Raw genomic sequence first — 17024 nt, 5'->3', positions numbered from 1 at the left:
TCACGCTCTACAACGTACGTAGTTTCCTAACTGCTAGCCTGCCTTTAAGCGTTAAGATGATGTGATACAAAAATGTGTGCAAGTCGTGCAGGTTAATTTATAATCAAGCCAGAAATTATTATCAGTTCCTAATTTTGCTTTTAGGCAGGATGTCATTCATTTATTTGTATGCAGTTATTCTGGAAGAACGAATGTAGACGTGCCCATGATAGATCCCTGCCTAAGTGGATGAAGACGGTAATTTTTTGTTGGTTTTCGTCTGAAAATCCTGTATAATTAATGCTATATGGTATATTTGTTCGTAATTGGTATAATACTGTACAGTCAGATAAACTGATTTAATACTGTCCAGTCATGAAAACTGGGGTAGAGTTAAAAGGCCCGGATGTGGCCCAGTGCAACAGGTGGCTCCGTGGCGCAATGGATAGCGCATTGGACTTCTAGGCAAGCACTAGCGATGTGATTCAAAGGTTGTGGGTTCGAGTCCCACCGGAGTCGCGCTTTTGCTTACAAATTAAAATAATATATAACTTTAAATATATTATTAAAACTTGATAAAATAATAACAATATGATCAGATACATATTAAGCAGTAAATCTGAAACGCTCAATTTATTATTAGAAATGGTTTGTTCCTGCTTCATCGATGGTGCAGTGACGATAGGTCGCCTGTAGATGTCGCCATTTTACAGCACTTAGGTTCCCAATCCTGATCCTGGAGAACCCCTTGTACCGGACATGTTAGTGAAGTTGTGTTGGTGCAGGGGGTTCTCAAAGAACCGGTGTGTTGCGATGTTAAAGATGCTACAGACTTCAAGGGCTGTTTGATTCCAGAAATTTTGGAGTTGAGTCCGATTCTGGTTCCAGGTGAATCGATGGAGTCATTCCCAAAAGTCGATTGCACATAATCATTTTTTCAGCTCCAAAAAGTTGATACTGGAATTGAGTCCAAAGCTTTGGAGTCGACTCTCGTTTCCCAAATGCCTGGAAATGAGGAATCAGTTCTTTTTGGGATCGAGCCCCAGCCCTAGACTTTGGTGGAAGTCACTCTGATAAGGCGATCATTAGTCATTTATTTCACATTAGTATTATAGAATTGAGTCTGCCTCCTGATTTTATTGTTGTTGTTGTTGTTTTTGTTATTATGATATGAATATGTTTTCCTTTTTAACCTTGCTCTATTTTATATTTTAAAATCGTTTTCAACAGCGTAAATATATAATAATAATTTTAAAAAATGAATAATAATTAACATGAGGCCTGCCAGTGTGTCATGATAACTATATAATAATACTGATACTGTAGACATCATTAGGCTATAACAGCCGGAATACACAATGTCATGTACTGTATTTTAAATTCATATTCTTAACCAGATAGTCACACATTTTAGCAAATTAATTATATTTGCCACTTGGTAAAACTATAAGCAATATCAACTTCATTAATTATATACATAAGGGTAGTAACTTGAGTTACTAAAGTACTACATGTACCTGTTATATCCTGTACATATAATGTGAGTCAAAGGTTGTGGAGTGAAGTCCCACGCGAGTTTTATTACATTTTTTTTGTTTGTTTACAAATGAAAATATATTTTTAGATATATTATTCAAAAGTGCTATAATATAAATCAGACCTGATAAATATGAAATAATCAAGCTGAAAGATGAAATTCTTAACAATATAGGTTTCAGACCTTCGCATAAAGAATTAAAACACCTTGCTCAATTATAACATGAAAAACAAGTTTTCAGTAAAAAGCCCAGAATAATTTTTTTTAGCAAATTAATGTCTGATTTTTTTTTTCTCTTGACTGCATTGATTAGACTCAGCTCGAATGCATTCATTAAACTCAGTAAGTCATGTCGAAAATTTGTTAATTTCATGAAATTATTTTATTTATTTATTTATTTGTAAAGACAACCCCGACAGCGGTTTCAGTACTATAATACCCAGCATTCCCTGCTTCTGCCTGATGACCGGAAAAGGAAAGCATGCGGATTATTTACAAAATCTGAACGCCAATGCAGGAGCATTGTTTTTGTACTAAGAAAATGATTAGTAATATCTGTTTATAATTGTTCCACTCATTCATTTGACTCATTCATTTGACTCATTCATTTGACTCGAAGGCTTGTTGATAAGTGACAGATTAAATGAAGAAAGAATTGCTGAGCGACAGATGGATGTTGCACCGCAACAGATGGGCTCTTCATTTGATCTGATCTGCGGATTAAAAAAAAAATCAGGGCGCTCGAGGAAATAAAGAAGGGGAAAAAATCAGGTCAGTTCGGGGAGAGACTCGGCATCATGGTGGACAACCGCTCCGCCACGGCGCTGGTGATCGCATGCGTGCTGAGCGCCCTGGCCACGGTTTACCTGTCTGTAGCGGTGGGCACGCGCCACTGGTACCAGTACACGAGCCCGCAGGTACGTCACGAGCACAACGCGACCGAGCTGCGCGCGCTGCACCAGGAGCTCAGCGATGGAGAGTTCGACGAGAAGACCGCGAGCGACGCGATGTTCCGCCTCAACGGCACCCTCGGCCTGTGGTGGAGGTGCGTGCGCGTGCCCGCCGACCGCAACCGCTGGTACCGAGAGCCAGGTGGGGGTGCGTGGCGCGCGCTCTTACTGAACCCCAGTAATAATACTAATAATCATCTTTATCTATTATTATGATTGTTGTTAAGTCCTAAACATAAACAAAAGTAATTACAACAGTAGGCCTACATAAGATAGGCTAATACAAATACACAAGTTGTAATAAGTGTGTGTGTGTATATGTGTTTAGATCCTGAGATGGACACTGAGTGTGTGAGCTTCACGCTGTCTCAGCAGTTCACCCCCAAATACACAGAGCCAGGCAACCACAACAGCGGAGAGGACATAATACGCACCTGTGAGTGAGACACACACACACACACACACTCACACACACATTTACTCTCCACTGTCAAATGTAACATTCACAGAGCATTCACAAGTTTTTGGGCTGTAATGCGACTGCTCTAGTATTTAATGGCACTTTTTAAAATATTTATAACATACATGTAATAATAATGTAATAATATTCAATATATTTAACATATAGTACATGTACTGCATTTATGAATCTATAAATTTTTAAATATATTTATTCAACTTGCTCTCTATAGATATGTGGAGGTGTCAGTTTCTCCTGCCCCTGCTCTCTCTGGGTTTGGTGTTAGTGGGAGGGCTGGTGGGATTCTGTGCGTGTTTGTGTCGTAGTTTCAGTCCCACACTGGGCATTGGACTCCTCCACCTCCTTGCAGGTTAGGAACCTTTGGTTCTTAGAGAACAAGCACCAACATCCATCCATCCATCCATCCATCCATCACGCACCGGTATTTGCTCATCAGACACCAATGTTCAACATCAAACGGCAGCATTCTAAGTTAAATATAAACATTCTCCGTTAATCGTCAGCATTGTGTATTAAACCACAGCCGTCTCCATCGAACATCTACACTCTCATTAAACACTAACAATCTCTATCAGACTCCAATATCTGATCATTAGACATCAAGTCCAGAGTTCTCTATCGTTAAATTGTTCAAACACCATCATCCTATGTCAAACACCAACATTTTCCATTAATCGCCAATATGCTCCATCAAATGCCAACATTTTATCATTAGACATCAAGTCCAAAGTTCTCTATCATTAAATCCATCAAGCACCAACACTCTCCATCAAACACCAGCATTCTCCATTAAGCACCAACATTCTCCATCAAACACCAGAATTCTCCATCAAACACCAGCATTCTCCATCAATCACCAACATTCTCCATCAAACACCAGAATTCTCCATCAAACACCAGCATTCTCCATCAAACACCTGCATTTTCCATCAAACACCTGCATTCTCCATCAAACACCAGCATTCTCCATCAAACACCAGCATTCTCCATCAATCACCAACATTCTCCATCAAACACCAGAATTCTCCATCAAACACCAGCATTCTTCATCAATCACCAACATTCTCCATCAAACACCAGAATTCTCCATCAAACACCTGCATTCTCCATCAAACACCAGCATTCTCCATCAAACACCAGCATTCTTCATTAAACACCTGCATTCTCCATCAATCACCAACATTCTCCATCAATCACCAGAATTCTCCATCAAACACCTGCATTCTCCATCAAACACCAGCATTTTCCATCAATCACCAACATTCTCCATCAAACACCTGCATCCTCCATCAAACACCAGCATTCTCCATCAATCACCAGCCAGCATTCTCCATCAAACACCTGCATTCTCCATCAAACACCTGCATTCTCCATCAAACACCTGCATTCTCCATCAATCACCAGCCAGCATTATCCATCAATCACCAACATTCTCCATCAAACACCTGCATTCTCCATCAAACACTAGCCAGCATTCTCCATCAAACACCAATATTCTCTATCAAGCACAAACATTCTCCATCAAACACCAACACACACTATCATTTCTGCATTATTACTAGTAAATTAGCAGCCTTATGTAGCTTCTGTAAAACTGTGATTCATCAGGTTGCTGGCTGAATCAAGTCTCTAATTTAAGCCACTCTCCACACTCCTGCCCTCTCTCTCTCTCTCTCTCTCTCTCTCTCTCTCTCTCTCTCTCTCTTAGGTGTGTGTTCTCTGGGCTGTGTGTGTTGTTTTCTAGCGGGTATGGACCTGCTACACCGTGTCTCTGTTATCCCAGACCAGGTGGATGGCTCTCTTGGTTGGTCCCTCTATCTCGCGCTCATCTCCTCTCCGTTGTACATGATGGCTGCCGCTCTACTGGTGTGGGCCGCTCGCAGCCACAGCAAGAACTACTACCGTTTCACTGCCTACCGAGTGGCCTAGAGCATGCATTTCATATGATTACCAGCAGGTCTGTGTCCCAAATCACATAATACTGCACTAAACACACACATACACATCTTGCATACTAACCTACTAAATATTATGTAAACATACCATTACACCTACATACTATTATACAATTGATATGTTAAATTACAACCCCGATTCCGAAAAAGTTGGGACAGTATGGAAAATGCAAAAAAAAAAAACCCCATAAGAGTAATTTGAAACTTCAGTTCACCCTGTACTATCTTGAAAACACATTATTAACACATTATTTGACTTTTCACTTTGTGAATTTCATTTATTTTTGAAAATATACACTCATTATAATCTGATGACTGCAGCACACTAGGACTAGCCCTTCTTATTTCAACTTGTCACATCGCTATTAGTCCTAAATTGCCCCTGTCACAACTTTTTTGAAACATGTTGCATGCATCAATTTTAAAAGAAACTTTTACCTTCAAAATACTCTGCCGTTGATTTAGGTAAAACATCAAATACCTTGTCTTTATACGGTGTTTTGTTTAAATACAAGTCGAAGTACATTTACAAACCAATCCTCTTTGTTTTTATTAGCATTTTCCATACTGTCCCAACATTTTTGGAATTGGGGTTGTAGAATGACATCATATCACTATTCCATAATACTTCCATACTACAGTACATACTAGGGAGAAAAGAGTACACCGTCATATAACCATAATAACAATGTTGTCAAACTACTGTACTAAATAGTAAGCAAAAAGGTATATACAGCCATGCTGAATAGTATGGAACAAAACCACACTCCCATACAATGGATCTAAATAATATGGCATATTAAAACTACTGTACTAAATAGTACGATATACTAGAACACCCCCATACTACCATGCTAAATAGTATATCAAAATAGTACATAACCAGTCTGTCATGCAAAATAGTATGCCAAGATAATACACCACCATACTCTTTAGTGCAGTATTATGGGGGTGTATTATTACACCCCTATACTACCATATTAAGTAGTGTATATAAAAATAGTACATAACCAGTATGTCATGCACAATTGTATGCCATCACTGACTACTGCACTATATAGCATGTCAAAATCGTACACTGCTCTACTTCCATACTAAATATTAATATAATATAATTATATTCTTATATATATATATATATATATAATAATAAACTTACGTGTTGCCATAGTAAATTATATAGTACACTAAATACAAGCACACTGCATTGATTATGCACTCCAGCACAGGGTGTGTATTAGAGCAGGACGGAGTGTGATTCATGGTAGTGCATGTGTACTATTCGGACATACTTTTAACCGTAGTAACATGCGGAATGGGATGTAGCTTGAGCTTAGCTTAAAATAGCTTCCCTCCATCTAGCTGTCTAGCTGCTGTTCGGAGATTTACAGTGAATCACACTGAAGCGCCCCGATAATCCGAAATCAGCAGCTGGAGAAGAGACGGCTATAAAAGCTAGCTGAGTGTGTGAGAGCAGAAAAAGTGCTGTGTGGACACTCACAGGGCATAGACCACAGCTGTTAGATTCTTCATCATCACCCCGACCGTGAAATGCAGAAGAGAGGATAAATACTGCAGTGAGGTGCCGACGTTTATGATTTAATCATAGCATTTACGGTTTTTGACCCGTTGCCATGGCAATACAGGAGACAGCAGTAAACCAGTAATCAGACCAAGCTTTTGCTTGGGCATGATTTTATCTAGATGAAATGTACCTTGTGAATTCATGAGTCAGTAAAAAACCAAGGCTGTGGACTCTTTGGTTGTTAAAAAGAAATGGAGGCGCTGCTTATTATTAATTGGCATCACACCATACTTTTTTTTTTTTATCTCGCTGTTTTCTTAAAGATTGCAAGCTAGGATTTACTAGTTACTGATGTTGGCACCTCTGATATTAATTCAAGCAAGGCACTTTATTGTTTCACGCTTTACCTGCATGGCTGTGTACTGATGGGACACTCTGTTAATGCAAATCTGTGTATGTGATTGTGTGGGTGGATTTCGAGAAGTCACTGGAGTGTTTCTCGCATAAACTGTGAAGTGTTTAATGGCACAATGTAACGAAGATGCACAGAGAGAGCTTTTTTTTTTCTCGCACCGACACAGTGTCAACACCCAATCAGGAAACTTTGTCTAAAATCAGTGTGGTTCCGGTAGCACAATCCTGCAGGATGAGAACCAAGCAGGTTGGGGGTCATTTCGTTACCATGAAAATTGACATGTCCACCAGTGTGAAGGAACTTGGATCAGAAAGAAAAATTGTTTACTCAAAGAAAGTGACAAAAATGACTGTACAGTAGTGCTTGAAAGTTGGTGAACCCTTTGGAAGTTTCTATATATCTGCATATCTGTGAGTGCCGAAAGTATGTGAAACTCTAGGATTAGCAGTTAAGTCAGGTTTTTTTTAATCAGTGGGATGGCGATCAGGTGTGAGTGAGCGTCCTGGTTTATTTAAAGAGCAGGCATCTATCAGAGTCTGATCTTCACAAAACATGTTTGTGGAAGTGTATTACGGCATGAACAAAGGAGATTCCTGAGGACCTCAGAAAAAGAGTTGTTGATGCTGATCAGGCTGGAAAAGATTACAAAACCATTTCTAAAGAGTTTGGACTCCACCAATCCACAATCAGACAGATTGTGTACAAATGGAGGAAATTCAACACCATTATTACCCTCACCAGGAGTGATCGACCGACAAAGATCACTCCAAGAGCGAGATGTGTAATAATCCATGACGTCACAGAGAACCCAGGGTATCTTTTAAGCAACTGAAGGCCTCTCTCACATTGACTAAGTTTAATGTTCACGAGTCCACCATCAGAACACTGAACAACAATGGTGTGCATAGCAAGGTTGCAAGGAGAGAGCCACCGTTCTCCAAAACGAACATTGCTGCCCTTTTGCAGTTTGCTAAAGATCACGTGAACAAGCCAGAAGGCTATTGGAAAAATGTTTTGTGGATGGATGAGACTAAAATAGACCTTCTTGGTTTAAATGAGAAGCAAAAACACTGCATACCAGCTTAAAAAACTTATCCAATCCATGAAACATGGTGGTGGGAGCGTATAATATTTTAGGCATCTGGGCCAAGACGACTTGTCATCATTGATTGAACAACGAATTCTGAATTATACCGGCGAATTCTAAAAAAAAATATCAGGACATCCGTCAGTGAACTGAATCCGAAGAGAAAGCGGGTCATGTCGCAGGACACACAAGTCGTGCTACCAAAGAACGGTTCAAGAAGAATAAAGTGAATGTTTTGGAACGGCCAAGTCAAAGTCCTGAAGAGACTTTAGAGCTGAAGCTGTTCTGTACTGAGGAACGGGATAAAACTCCTCAGGACCGATCAACACTTACCCCAAACGTTTAGTTGCTGCACAAGGGGGTCACACCAGATACCAAGAGCAAAGGTTCACATACTTTTGTTACTCACAGACATGTAATTTTGGATCATTTTCCTCAATAAATAAATGGCCAAGTATAATATTTTGTCTCCGTTGTTGAATTGGGTTCTCTTTATCTACCTTTAGGACTTCTTCTAGAAAATCCGATGACGTTTTAGGTCATATTTATGCAGAAACGTAGAAAATTCTACTGTAGCTAGTTAAAGTTAGCTGATGGTTCTGCTCTCATTCTGGTGGAAATGAGAACCGGTTCTTTTTCCTGCATCTGCTCTGTGTTGGTGAAAAAAAGAGATCTTGATACAATATATATAGATTAAAGAATGGGTCAGGTATGGATTCAGGCACACCAATCTTTACTTTGTATATTATTCTTATGTCTGACTTTGTCCTAATTTCTTTGTATGTTGTATTTTGTAGTAATGTTAAGTGAGTTATAGTGTTCATTAGACCAGGCTATTGTTATGAATGCCAATGATACATAAGCATAAACCTTTAATAACTGTTTATTTATTTGTAATTATTTAATTATTATTAATTTATTTAATTTATTCCTGTTAACTTGTTTATTTATTCTTGTTTTTTTGTGTGATTTTTTTTAACGTATTGTTGCATATACATGGATGTGTAGTTTTTTATTAAACAGCAAATCATCCTATAATAATTAATGTTAACAGTGAATCCGAACTCCTTATATTGAGCATGTGATAATCCAGCATTGTGACTATACAGCGTTAATATGCAAAGCAATGATATTCCCTTTGTAAGCTTTTCCCCTGAGGTTTGGATTCATTAACCGGATCTGTTCTATAGTTATTGCATTTGTATTAAATGGACTGATTTTAACTTCAATAAAATTACTTTTTAAAAAAAATAAATACATTTGTTCATTAGAAATGAACCCCATACAAGTATAGAGCTGAAGGTTAAGGTTCTCACTCGGTGTTGGGATTTGAACTCGCAACCTTTTGCTTACTAGAACAGATTCTGAAAGTGTCGAGTGGCTTGATTTGGATTCCATACGTGGATATTTTATTTTGAAACAGGACCTGTTGAGGGGCTTGACGTATTTCCTTAACAAAATTCAGAATAACTGGCAGAATTGTAGAGGGAAAAACCTGAACTTGGACATTTTTTTTCCACAGAAATAAGTATCAACGCCAAATTTTTGTCATTCGTTTGCAATTCAGACAAGAGACATGTACAAAGTATTGAAAAAATTCTGAAACACCCATTTTTATTCCATGGGCACTTTAAGTGGCAAGCTACTACCTCATCATCACTCAGTGAGGTTCCTCATCAGTTCTTCATTGGAAATTCCAGGCATTTAATTCCCATCAATGATCACGTGATTAGATAAAGATGTTAAGACTTTAGCATTCTAGTTAGATAAGTGGTGTATCATGGTTAGGGGTTAGGGCTAGGAGTTGAGGATAGAAGTTGGTGTTGGAGTTCTGGTTAGAGTAGAGGGTTTGAGGTTCAGGGTTTCGGTATGGAGTAGTAATGGGTTATGGTATGACTAAAAACCTTCAAGGATGTATTTAAGAAGCCCAATCTGTAGTACAATGGAGTGTCTTTATTTCTCGTCTTTCTCTCTGGAGTATGCTCTTCACGTTCTGCTGCATTGGATGTCTGGAATCTCCACCCTCCTTCTCCTCGCTAGAGACAGAGCGACACCCGTTTCGTAGAACGCACACTCGTTGATGAAGAAAGGATAGAGCGCTTCTTTCCCTTTGTACCTCAGAGTCTCTCCGGAGAAAGAGAGGAAGACGGGGTCACCTGGGTGCAGGAGACAGAAATCTCTATCCTGGGAAAAGGAGGAGACAGGAGAAAGTCACTCCAGCTTCTTAGCGTCCAATATAATGAGACTTGAAGAATTTTTAAGAAAATGAGACAGAGTGAGAGGAGATCTGCTTTGAAAAACAAAACCTGTAGTTCTGGATGCACAGCAGCTGTGATGGTGTGTGTGAGAGGATCTTGAGGGTATTTGATGTTCTCCACCATCGTATAAACGTCCACCGAGCCGCCTTCAAACTGGGTCCCTGAAGATGAAAGGAAAAAGAGGAACATCACAAATCAAGGCACGCTGACGTATTAGTATAAGATGTTTCTCCACTAATTTGTACTCAGGAACTGATGAAGAGCCTCAGACGAGTGGAGAAACATCTCCAAAACTGTAACACAAACACTGATGACTTCTATTAGATGTTCTTCTACCTTCAAAGCATGCTGGGTAGTGTAGCCTCCTTGGTACCTGAGTTGAACAGACGAACCCACTCAAGTGTGAGATGAACAGCCTCCTGCATGGCAGTAAAAACGTTGGCTCTGATCACGCCATGTGGCTGAGGACCGACCTCCATCGCTGCACGGAGGAAAAAGACTCTCGTTCGGATAGAAATGTAGTCTTTATTTAAAAAAATGCAAATGCTAAGACAACCTTTTTTTATTATTATTGAGCATGGCATTTAAAGCACTACTTTAACTTAGTTTCTGCACACAGGGCAAAAAAAAAAATGTGTTCAAGGCTTTTCAAATTAATCGCTTCAGTGAAAATCAGGATGAAATGGAGTATATCGGAGGGCGTTTAGAAAGAGTCCATAAATTAAGAGATGTGTATAATTCTGAGGAGTGCTTGAGTCAGCACGGCTCAGTCAAATGGAGAAAAAACTGACAGAGGAGTCATTCATCCAAAAAAATGCATGAGGTGCTTTATAAATTTATTAATTTGGCAGATTTTTTTTTCTTTTTTTTTTATCCAATCCAAGCATATAACTAAGCATTTGAGATTTGAGAGTCTGGCTTTAACGCTCAGCAGTGACACTGTGCCTGTCCTGTGAAGGAGAGAGAGATTGACTGAGACTAACTTCACGGCTGGTGAAGCTATTCGTTTAACTAATAGAACTGGAAATAGAAGTGTAAGTCAGGGATGCTCACACTTCTATAACAATAGATCTACTTTTACATATTATTATTATTATTATTATTATTATTATTATTATTATGGTAAGCTCCATCATGTAAAATATGCACATACACTCTAACTTTGGAGTTTGGAGAGAATTTTTTTTTTCTTTCAGAGAGTTGTTGTATTTATTTTATCTGCTTTTGACATATCAGTCACACGTTTTGAAATCGGCATTGTAAAGAAAAAAAATCATCCTCCCGTTCTGAGTGAAAATGGTATGTTTATTTAGTTGTTGTTTTTTTTTTTTGCCGCTCTACCTGCTTCTGTTTCATCCGCCATTTTGAATTGGCAATCTGCTGTACTTGCTATTGGTTGTTATGGTAACCTGTATAGCCTCAGAAGTATGATCACGACTGTATGATAGCAGTATATTGGAGATATCTTTTAAAAATCATTAGGCCTATGGTTAGGAAATAAAAGTGATCTTGGAGATTGTTTTATTATAATTAAATACGTGTTTTTAATCTATTTGTGTGTAGAACCCCGGCGTGTGAGGGCGTGGAGGGAGACTCAGCAGACGTGAGCTCCGGGCTCACGTTTGTTCAGCCTGTGCTTTTCAGCGCACTTTCAAAACTCAGCAAAAAAAAAACAACACCACAACGACAGGAAGCAGGTCCGTCCCGAAGTCGCAGCTTTCGCACTGTCCGGTTTAAGTTCATGCTTCTTGGCGTGTGTGTGCGTGTGTTTCACAAGCAGTATATCTCAATCTCTCTCTCTCTCTTTCTCTCTCTCTCTCTCTGGTTACGAGAGTCACTGAAAGTAACAAAGGGACAGGAAGATCGACCAGTGGTTCTCTTACGAGCGATGTAATGAACACCCCTGGAGTAGGTATTTAATCAACCGTGTAGTTTTGATCGAACACTAAATTGTTGGTTCCGGACAGGCTGATTTGAATATTTCGGAAACAGCTACGTTCCTGAGAATTTCACACGCAACAGTCTCTTATGGTTTACACAGAATGGTGCAAAAAACATCCAGCGATCAGTGGAAGTGTCTTGTTGATGAGAGAGGGTTGGAGGAGAGTGGCCAGACTGGTTTGAGCTGACAGGAAGGCAATAACCACTCTTTGCAACCACGGTGAGCAGAAAAACATCTCAGAACACACGACGTGTTAAATCTTGAGGTCGGACGGGCTGCGACAGCGGAAGACCACGTCGCTTCCCTTCATGTTCCAGTCGTGAACACGAGTCCGAGGCTGCAGGTGGAAAAAGACCAGGTGATGACCGACTCGAGGTCCGTGGTGTGTTCTGAAATGCTTTTCTGCTCACCACAGCTGTAAAGAGTGGTTATTGGAGTTACCGTAGCCTTTTTTTGTCAGCTAGAACCAGTCTAACCATTCTCCTCTGACCTCTCCTCTTTCTTTTTTCTAAATATGACTTTTAGTCTTGAGCCTGTATTAAAAATATCGTATTGAGTATGTGTTTGAGAGCAGCCGCTCTTATACTCACCAAATCCGTGTTTCCCAACAGAGTGTAACGTGTAAGCCTCACTCTTAGGAACATCGTAGTGGACATACCGAACTGGAATGGTGGCCAGCTCCCTCTGAAAACACACACACATCCTAAACACATTCCTGATTTAAACCAGAAAATACCTGAATTCTCATCTGAAAAGCAGAATAGTCCTTAGGTGCTTCTGAATCCCGTTATACTCATCTTGAATTCCTTATTAGTCTTTTACCTACACCTAAATCCAACGCCCTCTTCTTAAACTCCGAATTTCCTGCTTAAAGCCAGGGATATTTTCTTTTATCCTAATCCAAAGTTCTTATTTTAAGCCCAGATCCCATCACCAAAAATCTCAAATTCTAATCTTGATCAAATCTCCAGGATTCTTGAAAAATGCTGTGATCTGTGCATGAAGTCCTCATTAATTCAGCTAATGAAACCCCCCATTTCTGTCAGTTTGTGGAAGGTCTGTGCCAGATGGGACACTCTTGCCTGCAGGTGTTTACAGATGTGCAGGCAGATCCAGTCGCTGTCGGAGTGAGCGATGAGGCAGAGGCCCACGTTGGCAGTGCTGCTGTGAAGATCACAGAGCAGATCCACCGCAGCAGAACCGCCTTTAGGACCGAGCAGAGCGTTCAGCTCCTGAGCGCGAACAACCTCGTACGGGGTGACGTCAGAGACGGGGGCACTGAGACAAGGGCACGTTTATTTTATTTTAGAACGTAGGCAAGAAAAGTTTACAGGCTCAGCGAAGAAGATGGAGGAAAGACAGAAAGCGACAGAAAGGAAAAGAGGAGGATGAGTAGAGAAAGATGTGTATTAAGATGAGCGAGAGGGGAAAAAAGAGAAATGGTGAAAGGGGGACAAACTTTTCTCTTTTTTTTTAAGTAAGAGGGAGAAACAGAAACAGGGTGGGGAAAACAGACAGGACAGGAAAAGAAAGAGAGAGTCAGACAGAGAAGAAAAATAGACAGAGTACTCAGCTATTCCTAATATTAGTTCTGTCTGGTATGTGTGTGTGTGTGTGTGTGTGTGTGTGTGTGTGTGCGTGTGTGTCTGACCTCAGTGTAGTGTGTGTGAAGCAGCGGTTGAGGTCCATCTCCATGTAACGTACACACTGCTGCACAGCACGTGGGTTTGTCAGCACCGTTACCATAGTAACCGGATCTGCCATGCTGCCCTTCCGCTTCCTCTTCATGCTCTGCCGCAGCAGGTAAACCCCAGCCAGTTCGTTGCCATGGGTACCACCACACAGGGCCACGCGGTACAGAGCCGGGATGGTCACTACTGCTGGCTGTGTCACATGACCATAAGAAAGCCCTCAACGTATAACTATATAGTAATTAAAGGGATGGTTCACCCAAAAACGAAAATTCTGTCATCAATTCCTCACCCTCATGTCGGTCCAAACCAATACGACTTTCGTTCATCTTCGGAACACAAATTAAGACATTTTTAGTGAAACATGGTAGATTTCTATCCCTCTGTTTACAGTCGAAGTAACCAAAACTTTCAAGCTCCTAAAAGTTTGTAAAGGTAATCCATGTGACTCCAGCGGTTTAATTCCAATTTTACGAAGTGATCCGAATGCTTTGTGTGTGCAAAAAACTCAAATTAATTCACAAAATGTCTTCACTTTTGCATAGATCTGCTGTAAACAGTGCAGCGCTTCTGGGTCTTTAATTGGGCGGATACAGCGGGTATTTCGTGAATAAAGTCTTAATTTTAGTTTTTTTTTGCCCCGACAAAGCATTCGTATCGTTTTATAAAATTGGAATTAAACCGCTGGAGTCACATGGATTACTTTTACGATGCCTTTATGAACTTTTTAGAGCTTGAAAGTTTTGGTTACTTGGACTATAAATGGAGGGACAGAAATCTCCCAGGTTTCATTAAAAATGTCTTCATTTGTGTTCCGAAGATGAACGAAAGTCGTATGGGTTTGGAACGACATGAGGGTGAGGAGTTGATGACAAATTTTTGTTTTTTGGGTGAACTATCCCTTTAAGCCTAGGAATCACTTATTTATTCATTTTGCAATTTCCAATATACTAAAAACAGATCAGATGTTGACTGGTTGGTATTTGGTGGTCCACAGTATTATTACTACTCTCTCTCTCTCTCTCTCTCTCTCTCTCTCTCTCTCACTTGCTCTCTCTCTCTCTAACTCTCTCTCTCTAAAATTGAATTAAATAAACCAAATATTACTTTCTTTTGAATGAAAAATAACTGACTACACCTTTAAAGGAATAGTTAAAGACGTGTTTGTCATCCAAAGCGTGCTTGGTGTTTGTGTACTACTTTTATTCTGCACTGGCACTATGAGCTTATCTTTTTTTCTCATAGGCATTTCCTGGTTAAATAAATGCTATTATTATTAGTAGTAGTAGTAGTAGTAGTAGTAGTAGTAGTATTTTTTGGCATAGTGGCATTTTAATTATTTGTATTGAATTCTATTTGTCTTATTTTAATTGTTCTTTTCATTCATTTTTTATTTTACTTTTCTGCAAAGTGTAAACTACACTGATTATTATTAGTATTAGTATTAGTATTAGTATTGTTAGTATTTCTTTGGATAATGTGCTTTGCTGTCTTTGCACCACCAGCAGACTGACATGCGGTTATTTCGTTCATTTCAATTTGTTTCAATTTGATTCTTAATATCTGACTTGTAATAGCAAAAATAATAATCATAATGAAAATCACATTCATATTTTTCTGCACTGCATTGCCAAATGATTTACTTTTTTAAAAAATTATTTTTGTGAATTTATATATATATATATATATATATATATATATATATATATATATATATATATATATATATATATATAAAATATTTTTTTAAATATTGAAATTTCTTATAGAATTTTTGTCTCTTTAAAGTAACTTGTTATAACACAAACCCCACGACGAGCTGTCCTACTGGGCTGGGAGATTATTATATCAAGAATCTCTGAGCCACACATCCATGTGGTGATAAGTTTTCGGTCATGTTTGAATTAGTTGGTTGAGCTCTTACCTTACTTCTGAGATGGGAGCGGTGTTCCCTCTCCATCGCTCAGACTCGCACACGATCCTGAACCTCCTGTTCGGGACACCACCTTTGTCCTTTGACTTAGAGCTCTGACTGAGGTTAGCTAACCTGATCCTGATCCTGGTCCGGAGTCGCCATGACTAGCACGAGTGTGTTCTGTCCATCCTGAGTAGCTGAGAGAAGTTTTTCAGCTGTCCAGTTTCTTTTGGCTGCTGCATTGCTCACTGACCATTCTCGCTGCTGTACTACAGTTTAACTGACTCAGCAGTCACGTCCTGCCTCTTTCACACACGCGCGCATACACACGCACGCGCACACACACACACACACTCCTTCATGCTGCTCCTCTGAATTTATAGTGAGTTTGGGTGTGTGCTCTGCAGTGCACCGTTCACCCCCAGCTACCTTTCTCTCTCTCTCTCTCTCTCTCTCTCTCTCTCTCTCTCCTCTCTGTGAAAGAGACCACTGCAGATTTATGCAGCAGGCCTATCTGCTGCCCTGCACATTTGAGCGTGTTTTCCTGCTCTAACACACTCATTATAACCTCGTAAAGAATGTGTCAGGGTGCTGATAAACTGGATCAGGTGTGCTGAAAGCTCTGAGCTTCAGAGCTGAGGGAATAAAGGAGTCAGATTGGGAAACGGTGCACTGGCACAACATGAATTTGAGGCACACAGCAATAAATATCAGGATAGATTTTTAGCGAGTGAGAATACATTCTAACTCTGAAATAAGTGCTGAATTACTCGATGCCGTATAACGCACTACCGAAGGGAAAATTATGTTACGAAAGACGCGTGTTTATTGTTCACTAATTCCTTGTAAAATATAGAATTCAGTAACTACAATGGAACTATGAAAGCTCGGTTCATAATCAAGATCAGTTTGCAATCAGCCAGAGCGAGTCCTCTGAATGGCTCTCGTCTTGCCGCGACAACACAGCAAAGGAGCTTACTGTTTCTTCCTAAAGGGTCTCGAAGCCATGTCTGTTGCTCAGTCATTTGGGAATTAATCATTGTCCATCACCCAACCCTACTGGGATGTGACAGAACAATCAGCTCATCATCCTCAAGTGAGGTTCATCAGTTCACCAAATGTCTATTTTTTAGGACAAAGTCAACCATGGTGAGATGGTGAGAATAGTAATAAGTCAAACACTAGAATTATTGGTGCGCATTAACGCCACACTAATGATGAAAAAGACATGCGTTGTAGGCTGATCGGCATTTCCAAATCGTCTGTAGTGTGTGAGTGTGTGTGAGATT

General features: G+C 39.7%; 2 protein-coding genes and 1 non-coding gene across 3 annotated transcripts; 2 read left to right on the top strand and 1 right to left on the bottom strand.

The window, feature by feature from the left end:
- The first annotated feature begins 406 nt into the window (after positions 1–406).
- Positions 407–498, top strand: trnar-ucu (transfer RNA arginine (anticodon UCU)). Its single transcript is given in 2 exon segments — positions 407–443; positions 463–498. It is a non-coding gene; the product is annotated as a tRNA-Arg (tRNA).
- A 1246-nt stretch (positions 499–1744) lies between these two features.
- cldnd1a (claudin domain containing 1a) lies at positions 1745–13319 on the top strand. Its single transcript, XM_053619685.1, has 5 exons — positions 1745–2614; positions 2795–2902; positions 3159–3296; positions 4656–4904; positions 13176–13319. The coding sequence occupies exons 1-4, from the start codon at positions 2314–2316 to the stop codon at positions 4874–4876; spliced, it is 768 nt and encodes a 255-aa protein (XP_053475660.1). The 5' UTR covers positions 1745–2313; the 3' UTR covers positions 4877–4904; positions 13176–13319.
- Positions 9367–16162, bottom strand: LOC128604518 (N-acyl-aromatic-L-amino acid amidohydrolase (carboxylate-forming) B-like). Its single transcript, XM_053619688.1, has 7 exons — positions 15745–16162; positions 13781–14013; positions 13206–13407; positions 12720–12807; positions 10561–10668; positions 10236–10348; positions 9367–10113 (listed from the first exon to the last, which is right to left on the bottom strand). The coding sequence occupies exons 1-7, from the start codon at positions 15778–15780 to the stop codon at positions 9916–9918; spliced, it is 978 nt and encodes a 325-aa protein (XP_053475663.1). The 5' UTR covers positions 15781–16162; the 3' UTR covers positions 9367–9915.
- Between the last annotated feature and the right edge of the window lie 862 nt (positions 16163–17024).

Source organism: Ictalurus furcatus, chromosome 29, assembly GCF_023375685.1.
Source record: "Ictalurus furcatus strain D&B chromosome 29, Billie_1.0, whole genome shotgun sequence".
NCBI lineage: Eukaryota > Metazoa > Chordata > Actinopteri > Siluriformes > Ictaluridae > Ictalurus > Ictalurus furcatus.
The sequence above is the reverse complement of the archived record's forward strand: the minus strand, read 5'-3'. Positions and strand labels throughout refer to the sequence as shown.

Excerpts from the sequence above, each read along its gene's own strand:
- cldnd1a (XM_053619685.1), top strand. The coding sequence starts at position 2,314 with ATGGTGGACAACCGCTCCGCCACGGCGCTGGTGATCGCATGCGTGCTG. Across the intron at positions 2,903-3,158 it reads AGAGGACATAATACGCACCT|ATATGTGGAGGTGTCAGTTT; the intron begins GTGAGTGAGACA and ends TGCTCTCTATAG. Across the intron at positions 3,297-4,655 it reads ACTCCTCCACCTCCTTGCAG|GTGTGTGTTCTCTGGGCTGT; the intron begins GTTAGGAACCTT and ends TCTCTCTCTTAG.
- LOC128604518 (XM_053619688.1), bottom strand. The coding sequence starts at position 15,780 with ATGGAGAGGGAACACCGCTCCCATCTCAGAAGTAAG. Across the intron at positions 13,408-13,780 it reads TTCACACACACTACACTGAG|TGCCCCCGTCTCTGACGTCA; the intron begins GTCAGACACACA and ends CCCTTGTCTCAG. Across the intron at positions 10,114-10,235 it reads CTGTGCATCCAGAACTACAG|GATAGAGATTTCTGTCTCCT; the intron begins GTTTTGTTTTTC and ends TCCTTTTCCCAG.